The 20,325-nt window shown below is 37.5% G+C and overlaps 1 protein-coding gene across 1 annotated transcript in view; it reads left to right on the forward strand.

The window, feature by feature from the left end:
• Positions 1-20,325, forward strand: part of LOC136869059 (uncharacterized) — a 255,307-nt gene that overhangs the window by 101,812 nt on the left and 133,170 nt on the right. The window contains exon 7 of the mRNA XM_067144821.2: positions 14,935-15,091. Within this exon, the coding sequence (XP_067000922.2) occupies positions 14,935-15,091 (157 nt within the window). The remainder of the gene's footprint in view (positions 1-14,934; positions 15,092-20,325) is intronic.

Here is a 20,325-nt window from a genome sequence, read left to right on the forward strand (position 1 = left end):
CAGAACCCTTTGACATTCAAACAGGCGTGAGACAAAGTAATTCTGCTGGATGGATACTACACATATTTATCCTGGCACTATCATCAAGAGTGATATTTGACTGCATTGATAACGCCTCAACAGCTGTTACAGTCGTGTGCCAGTCATTGTCAATCTCCTATTAACCTTCCAGCTGTCAGGTGTTCCATCATTTGCTTTATCCAATGTGTCCTAGGTCTCTTCTGAGACTGTTTCATAACAGAAGTCATAATAAAATTGAGTTCAAATAAAATCAAGCTAAAGTTCAGATAAAAATTCAGATGAATTCAAATAATTTCAGATTGATTAGTTTAAGAATGTAATAACTCAATTAGATGATAAACTTGTGATGTTGAATGATGTAAGCCTTTGTAAGACATGATATACTAAACTTCAATCTTCAGTTAATGGTATAGACCAAGAGTATAGAAATTAGCTGAGAATAATATATATTGTCAAGTGTAGATTGTAAGTCAAGAACTTTCATTTATAAGAGGGTGTAAAGAGAAAATCTAGCTCACTTCAGTTAATGATGAGGAGCAAGTAAACAGTAAAGCAGGATCGTACCACATGGATATGCCAAATCACCTGTTCAGCAGTAACTAATCATTTTGGAATTCAAGTTGTAAGTATTATTTTTCTCTTCCAATTCTTTTTATTTTCGCATTGTGTTTAATAAATAGTTATAATTTATATGAATAATTTGAGGTATTATTTATGAAATAATAGTAGAATAAGGAATGTTAGAAGTAAGATATTGCATTTTCGAGTTGCTGTATCATTGCCTTGATGTGTCGAATGGAGACGTCCATCAGGAATATCGAAATATTTAAATGCGCTAATCGGCGCATCGTACCTCTTTTTGATCCTACGTAAAACTAATCCAAATTCGAGACACCCTGAGATGCTGGCTGGGAATCTTTTACGTTGACCGACCTGGATGCAGGAAAGGCGTACTAGGAAACAAAATCCTAATGTAAATACAAGGAAAAAGTGAACCATCTCTTCTTTAGAACTTCTCTCTGAAATTCTGGTGCACCATTTGAACTGATCGGTCACTGGATGTATTTTCATGGACTTAACAAAGTGAGTGCTGCATGAAAATGTAAATTTACGGGTTTAGCATTGGCGACTCATTATTGCACAATGTATATTTACAGGTTTAGCATCGATTGGGTTAATGTACGGTATGAGTCGCTGACATCACAGATTTGGGTTGGTTTCGTACAGCACATTGGTAACAACTGGCAATGGTTGAATATTTGCTATGATGCCCTGTGGACACATGCGCAGAATCGTGGTTAAGAAACCAGGCCTACATGTCCCTGCCGATCTCATATGCCATCCCCTGTGTAATTGTGGCTGCTGGTGCAATATACTCGTACCATCTGATGGTGTATTGGGAAGGGAATTTGATAAGAACCTCTTGAAGGAAGGACTGTAGTATGTTTTAAGTGTTCTGGTCCCATGTTGTCATCATATTTTGAACCACTTGTACCCCAATATGTCCCTCCTCATCAACAACCACCCACTATTCTTGCTCTGTCTTGACATCACGTAATGTAATCAGCCCTGAACTTTTTTTTGTCCAGCGCTCTGCCAATGACAAAATCAACAATGCATTTTTTTCACTGATTGTCATCCTATCCTCTTCCTAAAAACAAGTGTCTTTCTGTTGTCCGTGATGGTGTAAATTCTCTCTCTGACCCAAAAAAACGTTCAGAAGTTCCATCATCCAATGAAAACCGAAGAGGAAACAAGTGCTGTGCTATATTCACCAACAGAATTAAGATAAAAAAATAGGGTCAGTAAAAAAATTTACTGAAAGAGAAGAGAAATCCTGATGTCAATCAAGAAACAGTTATACATTGAAAATAAACGATTAATCCCATGGAAAATAAAATCTATGTTGGTATTCAAGTACGACTGCAATACAGATTACAGTAATGACATGGTTGTTGTTATTGGCCAGAATGTTGATTGCAAGTGGTGTCGCATAGAAAAAGGAAAGCCCCGGTCTGTGTTGTAGGAATGGAGATGTTCATCTCTCTCCTGTTGGGGAGCCCCCTCATCTTCTGCACAACCTCCTTACTAATGATCATCCTGAGTCTGAGCAGTTTTTGTGTAGCATTAGGAAGTACAGTGAAACCTCGTTAGTGCATGCCTCATTAACACGTTTTCCCAATTAGCACGTCCATACCTGCCAACTCTCCCGATTTAGGCGGGAGACTCCCGATTTTCGACAGTTTTTCTCGCCTCCCGGTTATTCTATTATCTCTCCCGATTTTAGCGTAGTTTTTGGTGAACTTCACACATTTGTTTCCAAATCCCGCCATTTCAGCTTTTTACGCCAGTGGCCGGAAGTCCTTCGCTCATTAGCCGCTTTCAAATTAAATTTTGACGTATATTAATACGAGAAATGCATGCAAATGTGTAATGTTTATTGAAAATTGTATATCGCGATGCATGTATCGATTGTCAAGCTCTCATTCTCGCGTTTTATTTTCGTGTTCGTTCACATCAGTCTAGTCGATTCTAGAGACTAGTCGCTAGATTTGGAGTATTTTTTAATAATACAGTGACATAATGTCAAAGATAGCGACTAGTGACTTTTATAGAGTTTTTAGGAGCCATTTGGAGACAATTCTGGCGAATTTTAATTTATTGATAAAAATAGCATTGTGCTTTGCATAATCGCGTTGGCACGTGGTGCAGTATATTAATCTATGCATTTGCTAAGTAATGGCTTCTAAGTGCATGCATGACTCATTCACACGTATGGAGCTAAGTTCATATTATTTTCGGAAGGCTTATCAGAGAACGATCATCTCACATACTTCCTGTGAGGGAATAGACATGTGTAACTTTTAGCCTCGTAGCCTCGTTTAGTAACTGTCGGGTTTTGAGACAGTGAGTGTTATATATACCATAGTACTCCTGTATTGCGCAAGACATATAGAATAAGCAGTTATGACCAATTGTATCTCCTGATTTTTCCTGATTTTCATATCAGAATCTCCTGATTTTTGGTTTTGCAAAGTTGGCAGGTATGCACATCATAAATTCAAAGTCTCAATTCTCATTGTATTAAATCTATATAAAAGTACCTTGCTTATCACGTCATGAATTTTCGCTATTACCGTTTAGTACGATCACATTTTTCCTAGCCTTGAAAATGTTATTTGTCATCCCTTGTGGAAGAAACATATTTTCCATCTAGGGTAAGTGCCCTCGCTGCAGTTGCATGATAACTGGGAAAGGCCTTGAATTCTTGAACTTCACTGGATAAACTGTACATTCAGGGAGCAAGCCATTAAGCCTCAGAAATGCTCAGGTTTGCTTGCCGGTTAGCAGTGAAACTGCAGAATAACACAATGAACCTGTTTGTGCTTGTATTTCGCATTCCATTCAGAAGTTAGAAATGTATTTCATGTTTAGTTGTACAGTGATGGATAGCAAATATTTGTCATGTGATAACCTACATCTGGAACATAATCGTGTGGAGTCGACCAGCGTGGTGCATATTTGTCTTGGATATGGAAAAAGTCTTGAAATTCCTTACTAGTGAAGACAGAATTAAAGTTTGTCGGCAAGTTGACTGGCATGTACATCTTTAAGCGTGTAGAGTTGGCGGAATGTTGAAACTCGCACCTTCCAGTTTCGATACGATTATTCGAATCGACTTGGTCGGTCGAAGTTTAGTTTGATTCATAATGGTGGCCAAAGTCATTCTGTTGCAGTTGCACATGGCCGTGTATAACCTCCAATTCATTGTCTAAGTGTGTGACCAGAAAAATAATGTTAGGTATTAGAATCATTCCGTATTGACGGTTTTCACTTTAAAAAGCAAAAAATTAAATGTATCCTAATAATTCAGTACAAAACATATTCCACCATTAGATGGAGCAATAAAATTCAAACATGTTTCGGCTCGTTTGAACCATCTTCAGGGAAATAGGAGGGGGGAGGGGGGGTTAAAGTAATCTACATAATATAAGCTAAAGATGTGCTAAAAAATTATGAAAAAACAAATAAAAAAAAAACAAAAAAAGACAGATGGAAATAAAAACAATACCAATATACAATATTTACATCACTAGATGAAGCAATAAATAACTCGCTGAGACAAATTCAGTGAACAAACTCTTAATATAAAACATAATTGAAACCAACAAATGCTAAACCTAAGAAAATAAAAGATAACGGACAGAAATAAAACAATAAGTGCTAATAGTGGGGTTGCGAACCTCTTAGACTGAAAATTTTTAGTTAGATAACACTTCAAAAAACAGGGCGAAATCACTGTTAAAAATTCATGCTAAACAGTCTGTCTTTGTAGTAACATCATCCCACGAATGGCTAGGAGGGGAGTGAAAAAACTTGAGAAACCAAGTTTGAGAGGAGACAACGTGCCAGGTGAAATGTATGTGATAAGTGTTGGGAAAAGACAGTGATGAATTTTTAACGTTTTTGAATAGCAGCATTCTCAAATTTCTTCTCAATTTAGCGGTCCCTTTTCTTGAAGATTATTTCAATGTTGGTTAGGTGTGTTTGCCTTATTGTAAATGGTCGAGAGGGCAGCGACGAAATTGGGAAACTATGTTAGAGGAGTAACAGGTGCATGGTAAACTGTAAGTGACCATAGTGCAAACCGTCAATGAAGTTCCAATCTGTAATGGAAAAACCGAGGTTGTGTGAGAAACTTGGGCTGATAAGTAAAAAGTGTAAAATGGGTGTGAAGAAAACATTAAAACTTACGTTACTTAAAAGGTGGTTGTCCTCTTGAACTGGCCTGGCCTTCTCAAAGTTAACAGTCTCGTTCGTATGATTGTGTCTATTGTTGGCTCAGCTGTATTTGCGGGGATAGGAGGAGCAAAGAGGTTAGGGCAGTGCAGGGTTGGTGAGGAGATGGTGGGGGTTGGGGAGAGGGGGGTGGTAGTTTCTGTCTGTTACCTTTTATTTTCTTTCCTTTTCTTAGGTGAAGCACATTTGTTGGTTTCAATTATATTTTATATTAATCCTTTGTTCAGTGAATTTGTCTCAACGAGTTATTTATTGTTCCATCTATTGATGTAAATATTGTATATTGGTAATGGTTTTTTTTTCCATCTGTCTTTTTTGTTTTTTATTTGTTCTTTCATTATGTTTTTAGCACATCTTTAGCTTATTATGTAGATTACTTTATCCCCCCTCCCCATCCCTTTTTTCACTGAAGATGGCTCAAGCGAGCTGAGATTTATTTAATTTTTTGCTTTGTAAAGAGAAAAATATTGTGTCATGACCCACTGGTCCGAAATAAAAGGCTTTCTCTAACATTTGTTTTAGAAAGAATGTGATCTGCAATAATACTTAGGAATTTTTATGGGTCCCGTTCAAATGTTGTTGTTTCATATTTCTAACACTTTTCAGTGCACTATTGTTATGTTATAAGCCCCAGCGGAATAAGTTCTCATATTTGTTTCTCGTGTTTTTTTTCACCTCTTTTCATACTATCTTCTCATAGAGTTTCACTGTACCCATGGATATACAACATTAGATCCCCTACCGAGCTCGATAGCTGCAGTCGCTTAAGTGCGGCCAGTATCCAGTATTCGGGAGATCGTGGGTTCGAACCCCACTGTCGGCAGCCCTGAAAATGGTTTTCCGTGGTTTTCCATTTTCACACCAGGCAAATGCTGGGGCTGTACCTTAATTAAGGCCACGGCCACTTCCTTCCCAGTCCTAGCCCTTTCCTGTCCCATCGTCGCCGTAAGACCTATCTGTGTCGCTGCGACGTAAAGCAACTAGCAAAAAAAAACAAAACATAAAATCCCCTCATGTTGGAAAAATCGAATCTAGTGTTTCCATATCCCTGTAGTTTCACCGTACCCGTCGATATACGACGTAAAATTCCCTCGTGTCGGGAAAATCATATCTAGTATTTCCATATCCCTGTTGGATAGTTTTTATTAGTGTATTCAGTAGTATGTGTTCTTGCTTAACACGTTCATTTTCCTTGTCCCCTGCAAAAATGTCTTAACAAGGTTTCATTGTATAATGGATGTTTTCAAATGACGTCCATTAGAGCTAAGGAAGTACATGAGATAAATTTTATATCAACGGTCAAAGTTCAAGGCCAAGTTTACCACAGAATAGAAAGTTTATCACAAGAAAAACACTCACTTTTGCAAATATATTTTGTTGGCAATGATGAAAAAGAGTCGGAAATTTGGTCCAATATTTTCCCTGTTGTGAAGCCTTGGTTAAATTTACAACTTCAACAATTTATGCATAATCACAATCCTTGTATACGTGATCTTAAAACAACATTGGAGAATCCTGAAGGTCAGGTGTTTAAAGTTTTGATTTAAGTAGACCAGCAACCACCAGCTGAACATAAGGGTCAATATAATACACCTAGGAGTGAGGTGGCTTTGGTGATTGTAGGGCAGGAGTTTGGAAAGCAGAACTTCGGTGTTCACAGCAGAGACACACAGTTGGTGCAAATCAACGAAAATCACCCTGCTTATGCTACTCTTCAATACTCTTTTATGTTCTGCCGTAGAGAAGATGTGCACTCCATTGGCATCCCCAGCTTGATACAAATTCTAAAGCCCCTCTTTAGAAAACGGTTTCTGTTTCAGATTTTTAGTCTTACTGAATCATGGAAAGAGAGGGTCAAGAAAACTACACCTTATTGTATTGCAGTCTCCTTAATCAGTATTTAGTGATAACTCCCCAACTGGACCGTGAATTCAAACTTGGACAACATAATTTGAATGGCAGTAGGCAAGGTGTCTGCTATTATAATCTAACCTCCCAAACGTGATTGTGACTGGCAGTATAAAATGGGGCCTGCCATTGAAAACTCACCACGTCGGACTTTACATGAGTAACGACGTATGGCGATCTTCCCTGGGTGTTTCTCAGGTAATACTAAGAGCAATGTAAACTAATTAAATCTTACTTACAACGTTTATAGTATTTTACCTAGAACTCTGTATATGTAGAATTCCTTAGTAAAGCACAGGTACATGGTCTAGGAATTAAATAAATGTGATTTGTGCTGAAACTTAACCTGTCAATTTTTAGTCCTTTCGGATGTTTGTGGGTTACTGTAGTCACGTCCTTGTTCGTGAACCATGGGCAACGGCTGAGTGGCCTAGTAAGTGGTCCTGAGAGTCGGGATACCAGTTGCTATGGAATGGGAGTGGGCATCTCAGACATATTCTGAGTCCTGGCCCTCCTTGTGCTCAGGCGGCTAGGACTATACAATTCACCGGTGGTCCATAACCTGCTAGAGGAGAGATCCTCACTTGGACTAAGTGCAAGTAGGGTAGCATCCTGCTTCATGAATTTACCGAGCTCAGAACATTTTTAGCAAGCCTCGGACCTATGGGAGTAACGGAGTCCCACTACAATTTGACAGGCGAGGGACTCCTTGGAAACAACTTGGCGAACGAAATGGAATTCGATGAGGAGCTATCAATATTAATGGGGCTTATGGAAGAAAGAAAGTAGAACTGGCTGAGTCAGCAAAGAGGATGCATCTGGATGTGCTAGGAGTAAGTGATATTCGGGTAAGGGGAGATAACGAGGAAGAGATAGGAGATTATAAAGTGTACTTGACGGGTATTAGAAAGGGAAGGGCAGAGTCTGGGGTAGGGCTCTTTATCAGGAATACCATTGCACGCAACATAGTTCTGTTAGGCACGTAAATGAGCGAATGATGTGGGTAGATTTGTCAGTTGGAGGAATTAGGACTAGAATTGTGTCCGTGTATTCACCATGTGAGGGTGCAGATGAGGATGAAGTTGACAAGTTTTATGAAGCATTGAGTGACGTCATGGTCAGGGTCAACAGCAAGGATAGAATAGTGCTAATGGGCGATTTCAATGCAAGAGTTGGGAATAGAACTGAAGGATACGAAAGGGTGATTGGTAAATGTGGGGAAGATATGGAAGCTAATGGGAATGGGAAGCGTTTGCTGGACTTCTGTGCTAGTATGGATTTAGCTGTTACAAATACATTCTTCAAGCATAAGGCTATTCACCACTACACATGGGAGGCTAGGGGTACCAGATCCATAACAGACTATATCTTAACAGACTTTGAATTCAGGAAATCTGTTAGGAATGTACGAGTTTTCCACGGATTTTTCGATGATAGAGATCATTATCTGATCTGTAGTGAACTAAGTATCTCTAGGCCTAGGGTAGAGAAAGTGAAATCTGTCTGCAAACGAATAAAGGTAGAAAATCTCCAGGACGAGGAAATTAGACAGAAGTACATGGATATGATTGGTGAGAAGTTTTGAACAGTAGACAGTAAGCAGGTTCAGGATATAGAAAGTGAATGGGTGACATACAGGTATGCTGTAGTAGAAACAGCAAGGGAATGCCTAGGAACAACTGTGTGTAAAGATGGGAAAAGGTGAACATCTTGGTGGAATGATGAAGTGAGAGCAGCTTGTAAACGTAAAAAGGCGGCTTATCAGAAATGGCTCCAAACAAGGGCCGAGGCAGACAGGGATTTGTACGTAGATGAAAGAAATAGAGCGAAACAAATAGTTGTTGAATCCAAAAAGAAGTCATGGGAAGATTTTGGTAACAACCTAGAAAGACTAGGTCAAGCAGCAGGGAAACTTTTTTGGACACTAGTAAAGAACCTTAGGAAGGGAGGGAAAAAGGAAATGAACAGTGTATTGAGTAATTCAGATGATCTCATAATAGATTCCAGGGAATCACTGGAGAGGTGGAGGGAATATTTTGAACATCTTCTCAGTTACAAGTAATGAAAATCATTTTATTTTCCGTATTGAAAGAATCTCAATAATAATATAAGAGAATTTATTGGACTCCAACCTATTCAATACATTACAGGATGTTAACATTTTTAGTTAAACATCGTTAAAATGGAGACATGTTTCGCCCTCCATGTGGGGCATCATCAGTCATATCAAAGCACCTCAAAATTAAACCAAACGTCTGGTTGGAAATTATGAACATAATATGTAAGAAAGAATACATTAAGAAAACACGTACAAAGTCCTATCCTAAATGAAATAACAATAGACTAGTTACACATAGTAAAATACGCTAGTGGTTTCTTAATATTAAAATGAGGTCATCATATGCACAGTATAAAAATGAAAGTAATCAAAGTCTATATGATATTGAGTTCGATGGTAGTTCTACGTAGTATATACAAATGTTGGCAAAATAAAACACAATTTATAATTACTGTACACTTATTTATAATTGTTAAAATTGATGAGGTAAAACATTCCAATTTGTCTATTTGTAAATTGGCTCCAACCAAAATAATTCGCCCTAGGATTCATGAGGTAGTCAACTCCGTTGGTCACTCTCTATTTGAATGGAGTGCACAGTGCAAGTGAACAGCTTTTGTTGGTTATAAAATGAGGCTGCGCTAAGACAGAGTTAAAAACAACACCGGCTTCAAATGAAGATCATCATTAGGTTCTTCCTAGTTGACTGAAGGTTTGCGTATATTTTGTTGTTGAAGTGTGGGAAAGTCAGTTGTTGGTTGAATGGGCAACGGTCGAAAATGTTGTGCAGTGCAATCGGTGTTTGAGCTGTCCTACATGTGAGGGAAATCTGAAAATGGAGGATTTGTCTTAATTAGTTAAGTGAAATGACGGAAAAAGAGAAGAAAAGGGGAAATCATTGAGAAATGAAAGATGTGAAAGTTAAAACTTACCTTGGAAGCTGTTGAGCTGTTACCTAAATTGTTAGGAGTTTTGTAGAGCACTGGCTGTCGCTGATGTCCTGCTCCTCGTGTTGTACGTGTGACGTCTTAGAGGAGGGGAGTGGATTTGAGAAGGCGGGGCTGTAGGTATGTGATTGGCGCTTGGGGAGGAGTTGTGTGTATTGGAGGGAGAATAGGGGCGTGATGAGTTGAGCAGCTTAGTGGGGGTGCTTGGAGAGCTTGTTTTGAGGACGTTAACAAGTCTTTTGTCTTTCAGATTTAAACTATTGAGCGAAAATATTAATTGTTCGTAAAGAGGGCTTCAGTTGTCTATTCGATCATTTAAATTTTTATTCTTATTATATTTTTGGTCCAAAAAAATGTATAAATTTTCGAACTCGGTCATGAGCCTGCCTTTATCTAGTCTTTTTAAAATTTGGAGATCAATAGAATTATGCAAAACTTTAAATAAATTTAATTTGCAGCCTAACCACATAATGTGCTCATTTGACATTACCAATATGTTCTCGAACATTCCCGCTAAAAAAACTATCGAAATCATACGAACTAATCTTTCTAAACACAGCACCTTAAGTCAGTTAGAAATAGAAGAATGCTTACAATTACTAACCTTCGTCCTTCATGACAATTATTTTACGTTCAATAATAAGATATACAATCAGGAAGGTCTAGCCATGGGTGATCCCATTTCGGGAATACTCGCCGAAATTTATATGGACAACCTCGAAAATAGTAAAATGACAAACAGCATTAATGGTTTGTGTCTTTGGCTACGCTGTGTCGATGACACACTAGCAATAATAGACAAAAGCTGCAACAATAGTGAAGACATACTAACTTACTTAAACAGCCTTGATAATTGCATCAAGTTTACTAAAGAAGATGAGGACAATAATTTCATCAATTTTTTAGACATTACAATCACCAGGACCTTAAACAATTTCGATTTCCAGATTCACAGAAAACCTTTATTCACTCCCACAACCATAAAACAAAATTCTCTTCACCCACAATCGCACAAACAAGCCTCATTTTACAGTTTAGTGTACAGAGCGTTAAAAATTCCCATGTCAACCGTCAATTTAAAAAGAAATAAGTACCATAAAAGAAATAGCTGTTTTCAATGGATACAATCCCTCAATCATACAGAAAATAATCAATAAAGTGAAATTGAAATTGGCCACAAACCTCTCCCCAATAAAAATTAATAAGCCTAAATATGCATCATTCACCTACATTAACCCCATTATACAACAAATTGCTACCCCTTTAAAAAAACATGATATTAGGGTAGCCTATAAGACCCATAATTCTAATCAAAAGCTATTTTTCAACCACAATAAGATAAACTCGGACAACAATAAATTTTCAGGCTCTGGCATTTATAGACTGAAATGTGCTGAATGTAACAGTTCATATATTGGTCAAACTGGTAGAAGCTTTGCAATTAGATATGCAGAACATTTCAATGCCCAAAAGCACAATAAACACTCAGCCATGAACATCCATATGAAAGACACCAGACATAGCTTTACAACAATCGAACAGGATCTCCAAATTTTAAAAAGACTAGATAAAGGCAGGCTCATGACCGAGTTCGAAAATTTATACATTTTTTGGACCAAAAATATAATAAGAATAAAAATTTAAATGATCCAATAGACAACCGAAGCCCTCTTTACGAACAATTAATATTTTCGCTCAATAGTTTAAATCTGAAAGACAAAAGACTTGTTAACGTCCTCAAAACAAGCTCTCCAAGCACCCCCACTAAGCTGCTCAACTCATCACGCCCCTATTCTCCCTCCAATACACACAACTCCTCCCCAAGCACCAATCACATACCCACAGCCCCGCCTTCTCAAATCCACTCCCCTCCTCTAAGACATCACACGTACAACACGAGGAGCAGGACATCAGCGACAGCCAGTGCTCCACAAAACTCCTAACAATTAGGTAACAGCTCAACAGCTTCCAAGGTAAGTTTTAACTTTCACATCTTTCATTTCTCAATGATTTCCCCTTTTCTTCTCCTTTTCTGTCATTTCACTTAACTAATTAAGACAAATCCTCCATTTTCAGATTTCCCTCACATGTAGGACAGCTCAAACACCAATTGCACTGCACAACATTTTCGACCGTTGCCCAGTCAACCAACAACTGACTTTCTCACACTTCAACAACAAAATATACGCAAACCTTTAGTCAACTAGGAAGAACCTAATGATGTTTTTAACTATCTTCATTTGAAGCCGGTGTTGTTTTTAACTCTGTCTTAGCGCAGCCTCATTTTATAACCAACAAAAGCTGTTCACTTGCACTGTGCACTCCATTCAAATAGAGAGTGACCAACGGAGTTGACTACCTCATGAATCCTAGGGCGAATTATTTTGGTTGGAGCCAATTTACAAATAGACAAATTGGAATGTTTTACCTCATCAATTTTAACAATTATAAATAAGTGTACAGTAATTATAAATTGTGTTTTATTTTGCCAACATTTGTATATACTACGTAGAACTACCATCGAACTCAATATCATATAGACTTTGATTACTTTCATTTTTATACTGTGCATATGATGACCTCATTTTAATATTAAGAAACCACTAGCGTATTTTACTATGTGTAACTAGTCTATTGTTATTTCATTTAGGATAGGACTTTGTACGTGTTTTTTTAATGTATTCTTTCTTACATATTATGTTCATAATTTCCAACCAGACATCTGGTTTAATTTTGAGGTGCTTTGATATGACTGATGATGCCCCACATGGAGGGCGAAACATGTCTCCATTTTAACGATGTTTAACTAAAAATGTTAACATCCTGTAATGTATTGAATAGGTTGGAGTCCAATAAATTCTCTTATATTATCATCTTCTCAATGTAAAAGGAAATCATCATGGTGGTGTTGCAAACAGCCAAGCTCATGGCGAGGAGGAAAATGATGTTCGTGAAATTATGCTTGAGGAAGTGGAAAGGATAGTAAATAAACTCCATTGTCATAAAGCAGCAGGAATAGATGAAATTAGACCTGAAATGGTGAAGTATAGTGGGAAGGCAGGGATGAAATGGCTTCATAGAGTAGTAAAATTAGCGTGGAGTGTTGGTAAGGTAACTGGACAAAAACAGTAATTGCACCTATCTATAAGCAAGGGAACAGGAAGGATTGCAACAACTATCGAGGTATCTCATTGATTAGTATACCAGGCAAAGTATTCACTAGCATCTTGGAAGGGAGGGTGCGATCAGTCGTTGAGAGGAAGTTGGATGAAAACCAGTGTGGTTTCAGACCACAGAGAGGCTGTCAGGATCAGATTTTCAGTATGCACCAGGTAATTGAAAAATGCTACGAGAGGAATAGGCAGTTGTGTTTATATTTCATAGATCTAGAGAAAGCATATGACAGGGTACCGAGGGAAAAGATGTTCGCTATACTGGGGGAATATGGAATTAAAGGTAGATTATTAAAATCAATCAAAGGCATTTATGTTGACAATTGGGCTTCAGTGAGAATTGATGGTAGAATGAGTTCTTGGTTCAGTGTACTTACAGGGGTTAGACAAGGCTGTAATCTTTCACTTTTGCTGTTCGTAGTTTACATGGATCATCTGGTGAAAGGTATAAAATGGCAGGGTGGGATTCAGTTAGGTGGAAATGTAGTAAGCAGTTTGGCCTATGCTGACGACTTGGTCTTAATGGCAGATTGTGCCGAAAGCCTGCAGTGTATTATCTTGGAACTTGAAAATAGGTGCAATGAGTATGGTATGAAAATCACCCTTTCGAAGACTAAATTGATGTCAGTAGGTAAGAAATTCAACAGAATTGAATGTCAGATTGGTGATACAGAGCTAGAACAGGTCGATAATTTCAAGTATTTAGGTTGTGTGTTTTCCCAGGATGGTAATATAGTAAGTGAGATTGAATCAAGGTATCGTAAAGCTAATGCAGTGAGCTCACAGTTGCGATCAACAGTATTGTGTAAGAAGGAAATCAGCTCCCAGACGAAACTATCTTTACATCGGTCTGTTTTCAGACCAACTTTGTTTTACGGGAGCGAAAGCTGGGTGGACTCAGGATATCTTATTCATGGGTTAGAAGTAACAGACGTGAAAATAGCAGGAATGATTGCTGGTACAAACAGGTGGGAACAATTGCAGGAGGGTACTCGGAATGAGGAGATAAAGGCTAATTTAGGAATGAACTCGATGGATGAAGCTGTACGCATAAACTGGCTTCGGTGGTGGGGTCATATGAGGTGAATGGAGGAGGATAGGTTACCTGGTAGAATAATGGACTCTGCTATGGAGGGTAAGAGAAGTAGAGGTAGACCAAGACGACGATGGTTAGACTCAGTTTCTAACGATTTAAAGATAAGAGGTATAGAACTAAATGAGGCTACTACACTGGTTGCAAATCGAGGATTGTGGCGACATTTAGTAAATTCACAGTGGCTTGCAGACTGAACGCTGAAAGGCATAACAGTCTATAATGTTAATGTTTTATGTGTGTGTGTATGTATGTATGTATGTATGTATGTATGTATGTATGTATGTATGTATGTATGTGTGTATGTATGTAAGTTCGGCATATAACTGTCACATGTTGTCCCTCCTGAAGTTTTTAGTTTACAGCAGTTGTCCCAAAAATCGTAATCTTGACCCCGACGACCACCACCACAACAACTTCAACAACAACAGCTACAACAACAACAACAACAACGATGCCTTAGCTACCATGTGCAGGCATTTTATTTTAATGGCATTTAGGCTCTCTGCATATCAATTTTGAGGTTCTGTTTTACTATACCAGATGACAGAGTAAACCAGATCTCTGTTCAGTGATCTATGGCTGAGTTTTAATTAATGTTGTTGGGTAAACACCAAAAGTGTTGCAAGAGTTCTTTTACTTGCAGACATAGCACAACATGGAATGTTGAATAGACTTTATACCGCCTTTTAAAATTCTGTCTACCTCCCTCGGGTTTGAACTCACGATCTTGGGATACTGAGGCTAACACACTACCACTGACCCACAGAGAGGTCTACCCTTAGAATAAATAAGTACAGTGACATGATCAATTCTACTATTGTTTTCTCTTGTGAACTGTGCATGAATATTTCTAGAAAAAAATATGATTAAGATTTTAGGAAAATAATACTATTTACTTGTGCCATTTTAATGTACAACCTTTCTTTGTAGCATTCATCTCTGATAATAAGATATGGCTGACCCGAAAACACAATCATGATCCTGACATTGATCTCTTGAATGTAATGACTAGCAGAATGGCCATTCTGCGCCGCTGCATGAATGAGACAACACCGTATTCTAGAATTTATAATGAAGAAACAGCTAGGTAAGTTCATTTCCAGTTCAATATGTACAAGGTATATATTATGAACATTTTTGCTGTGCAAAGACAAATTTATATACTTTGTGAATAATGTGGTAGACTACTATCAGCAAGTAAATGGTTCTGTATTACCCTTACCAGAGTTGCAAAAGCCCCTTACATTATTTATCCTGAACTTACTGAGTTAAATCTTTAATGGAAAAAACACAAACCAGCGAGTTGCGAACCTGGGTCCAAAGCTGAGTAGGTACTTGAAAGCCCAAGAAATGGATTGCCTGTCACTTCTATGTTTTAGCATGTCTGTCACCTCTATTAAAGCTATTGTTACCTCCATACTTCTTCATATTTTCAACTTCTGATTTTTCAGAAACATAACCACTCTTGAATTCAGTTGAATGTTTTATTAGTCTACCATCCTAAAGGACTAGACATGTGAATATTTTACTAAGTTGTTTAAATATAAATTTTAAAAAATCAGATCTAAATTTCCATTGAATTTCTCCATTTTCTTTTAATAACCATAAATTTTAAACATTGAATGGTAAAAACATTTCTGTTAATTAAAACTAAGAAAATTAATATACAATTTAAATGAAGCAATGGAAGATATTTGCAATGAAATGGAGGACTACTAATTGACTCACTGTTTTAGTTATGAAATTGTTTTATAAAACGTCAAGCTTTAGAAATTTTACATAAAATATACCACATGTCCCATTGATACTGACGATAGCTTTCATTTCTTTATTCTTATGAACAAGTAGGTGCAAATGATTGTACTTGCTTCTCTATTCTTCCAGTTTTCTGTTTGTTCCTGGGACAGTTTCTCAGTGAAATTGAAAAAAGCATTTTATACACAGTCGGTTCACGAGATAAAGACATTTTATAAGATCTCATTCTATTTGAAGCAAACTATTTGTTGATTCCCTGTAGAAGATATTTTTGAATTCCATTTAACAGCTATTGGCATAAAAGAACTGCTATATTTGTGAATTACCTTGCATACTGTCTATATCTGATGAGAATATCATTATTAGTAATCAGTCACTAGCCATTGATTAACTAATATTCAACAATGCCTTCTCCTGGACTAGCAAGTTGTCACCATCTACTGTATATAGTTCTCTTAATTACCTTTATTTCGATCTATTATGTGGGCAAGTGCAACAGCTATTGCCTAATAGTATGTGCATTATATGCATGTGTTCTTCAAACTACGGTATTAAATAGTGGATAATTTTTATACATGTAGCATTCACTACAACATTGAGTGGTCAGTGTGCCAGCAGATTTAAAAAGAAATCATTGTAGTTTATATACCTGAAAATAGCTTCCTTAATTTTCTGACTTGTTCAGAAAAGCAAACTACCTGTACTTTGCCATCATCAGCATAATTCTTTATCCCAAACAAGCTGACCCATTTGAAACTCATGAGTTTAATTTGATCATGTAATACTGATGAGATATTTACAGGCTGCTACACTCATAACCCAGCTTCTGAACGAAGCAGCACCATGGTATCTTTCCTCAGAACTTAGCTACCTCTCCTCCACCCATCAACATTACACCCAGTGCAACTCTTCATTTACCATACAGTGAAATCTCAATACAACGATACCATGCAGACGAAAGAGTAGGAAAAAAAGTTTTAGAGGGAGTTATTCTTATGAAGAGGGACTTAGTATAACAGGTTCTTATGTCAATTGATGAACGGAAGTCTGAAAATTGAATTCCAGTACATTAATTACCTACCACATCATATCCTTTAATTCCCACTGCTGAGGTTTGAGACAACAGAAAAAAAAAAAAAAAATACGTAATGACAATACCTTACCTATGTCTAGTCCAGATAATTTTAATTTCTTGCACGTAATTGTTGTTCACACTGTGCAGCACTCCACTATTGTAAACTTCTGTAGAAATCGTAAATGACAGTCTTTTTCACATTCCTTTTCAAAGACAAAGAAACCTGCAAAGACCTAATTGAGTCGAGATTCACTGCTACAGTGGTTCTTAGAATGTATAACAGTGTGTCAAAATGAGATGACGACGGTTAAGCAGCTCTCTGATAGTTCCAGTACTGCCATTTAAATCCTTCTGGTATGCACACTACCTAGAACTTCCTAGAATTCCATAGCTGCAGAGTTCCTTGAGTTACTCAACGGATCCACCCCTCAGGTAAATACACATCCATAAATACTCTTGCTTGCTGTGCTTACAGAATAGAAAAGTTCTATCTTCACATGCTATTAACAGATGTTACTATTTATTTTTGTGCCTGGATTATCATAGTACTGGGAGGATGGCACATCACCAGGATCTGAAAAGGCAATCGTAACAGAGAGATTTCTCGTTAATGAGGGTATTGTTAAATTGAGAGAAATTTTACATTGAATTTATAGAATTAGTACTGGGACCGGAGTATTTTATTATTACAGAGGGGATTATCGTTGTATCGGTAATTGTTGTATGGATATTTCACTGTACCTGTAAATTGTACATTAGTGCACAACCGTTCATTCCTTGCATCTGGTGCTAGGTTATGGAATTTTCTCTGACAGAGAGTTAGAACTGCACAACATTAGCCTCTTAGTAGCATCATTATTACCTTAAGTAATCTAGTTACGTACAGGTCTGTAAGTGACCATATTTCCTGTTCTTCACTGCAGATTGAATGTTAAAACCTCTACTCTACTATCATAATCACGCCCGCCTCTGTAGCGTAGTGGTTAGGACTATTAGCTGCTGTCCTCCGTTGCCCGGGTTCGATTCCCGGTACTGCCAGAAATTTATATCAGAAATAAATTCGGGCACAACTCTCAACAATATAATTGTGTCACAGGTGTAGAATGTATTGGACGTGGAAAGTTTTATTGAAGACTTTATTTGTAAACCTTCCGTAGTACTTGCTGTATGATCCGAAGTGTGGTGATATGTTTTATTTGTATTCCATGTAACGACCTAACCTGTACAGTGTAATATTTTGGTAACATACTGTATTTGTAAATAGTAGATTTTGGTTCTATATTTTCTGGAAGTATCCAGAAAGTTGATACATGAATTTTTGAACAGGGTGTGTTGCCTTTTGTTGCTTATGTATTCTAGAAAGTATTTTCTGACTGTGCTGGAAATGGAAGATTTGCGATCATGCGTATTCGAGAAACTTATTTAAAGTTCGCGACTGAAGTAGGAGTTGTGATTGGTGAATCTGGGTGGCGATAGGCAGGCTCATGCGTTCTGATTGGCTACTCCAAGGCCAGGGGTTTACTTTTAAAGAGAGCGAGGCAGCATTTCTTGGTCGGTCTGTGGTCTGTGAGCGGTCTGTCTGGTTATCCGAAGTTTTGACATTGTCTCGCTACCGGGATGGGCCACTTAGGGGTAAGCACACTTGATTTCTGTTCCAGCTTAAATTTCCTGTAATGTTCGCTTGCTTTTTCATATAGGAGTCTGCCTTAAACTCACCTAGATTCGCCACTTAATTATTTATGATGCCTTAGCTTTTCAGCTGGGCTTGCCTGTTTGTTTTCGAGGCATTCCCCATTCCTTGTTTCGCTAAATATGTAAATTGTAGTTTATATATTTACCTTGGGGTTTTGCCTCTGGTAGTTCCGTGTCACTTGATGTACGCCAGAGTTTTTGAAAAGTACGTTTAACTTCACTGTAAATTATAATAGCGTATTACGTTTCTTCTTACCTACTAAATTGCATTGTACAACTGGATTTGTGACTAGATGTATAGTTTGTTTGAATCTTTGAACTTATAGGAAGCTATTGTCAAAGAACGTGTATTAATAATTGGTGTGTCTCAGCAGAACATGCAGATTGTATTTACTATAGTTATGTGTCGGTACCTTCCGCATGGCGGATGTTGTTCAGAATTCATTTGTAAAGTCCTTTGGTAAATAATATTTTTGAAAATTAAGGATCACGGTTGATTATTTCCGAAACTGCAACCTAAGCCATCTCCATGCCCTTGGGAGGTTCCCAGCTCCTTCCCACCTTCCTGGTTTATTGTCATGTAGTTGGCCCTACTGATATTTATTAATGTTGTTATCGGCGGAGCTCCGCATAGTTTCAGCCGATGTTTCACTAAGTGTATAGTGGTTTTTGGTACTGTGTAATTGCACTTACTTTCCTCCCTTTACTGTGTTTAGTGTTTTGTTTAGTGTAACTGCTGTAATAACAGTTACATTTTGATTAGATAATTTTATTAAAACTTCCTGTCTCAACTCAACTCTACACTCAACAACACATTGCGCCATTGCTCCGCACAAGAAAAACAAAAGAATCACAGTTTTAGCCATACAGTAAATATACATTTAGCTCGGTTTCGGTGTGAGAATGTTGGTGATACAATCTCTGGATAAAACAATTGAATAATAAAAAACCACTACCGTAGGTATGAAAAATACTACACACACTACGAACTATTTTTCTCATCATGTCAAATTTTTAATGACACTAAATACAGAAGAAAAATTATTAATTCCAATACCTCCCATTGTCATAAAAATTTGACCACAAACACAAATTAAAAAAAATAGCAACACACGCAAATAAACATGTGGACGCTAATCAACAAGTCCTAACAAGTTCCTAAATTTAGAAGTTCCCTCCCCTGACAATGCCTTTGTGAAAACGTCTGCCACATTTTCATCTGATGGTACGTACACAAACTTTACCAATCCCTTGGCCACAATGTCCTTTACAAACGAATAGCGAACATCCATATGTTTAGTTTTCTCAGACACAACATGAGTTGAGCTCACATGTATAGCACCTTGATTATCACAAAGAATTTGAATTGGCACTTTAACGTAATTACAATAATCAAATTCATTGAAAAAATTATGCAGCCACAAAATTTCCTTTGTGCACACCATCATTGAAACAAACTCAACCTCCACAGTTGAAGTAGCAACAATCTGTTGTTTCTTACTATACTCCGCACGGCCTTACTTCTAAATTGAAGTTTCGCAAAACAAATGAGCATCACCTTCCCTCTGTTGCCAGCGCGCTATGCCTGTGAGAACAGCTGATGCAATATGACCGCGGTAAACAGCCCTCGTAAATTGTAATACAGTACTCAGAAAAACAAATGAATATGGATTGAAAACAAATTCACAAGAACTACACTTTCTAACAATATCTGGCACTAAAAGAGAATAGATATATTATTAACAATAAAAGAGAATGAGAAAATAACACATCACTAACGGCTAATGGCTGGGACAGAA

The sequence above is a fragment of the Anabrus simplex genome, chromosome 1 (genome assembly GCF_040414725.1).
Source record: "Anabrus simplex isolate iqAnaSimp1 chromosome 1, ASM4041472v1, whole genome shotgun sequence".
Taxonomy (NCBI): domain Eukaryota; kingdom Metazoa; phylum Arthropoda; class Insecta; order Orthoptera; family Tettigoniidae; genus Anabrus; species Anabrus simplex.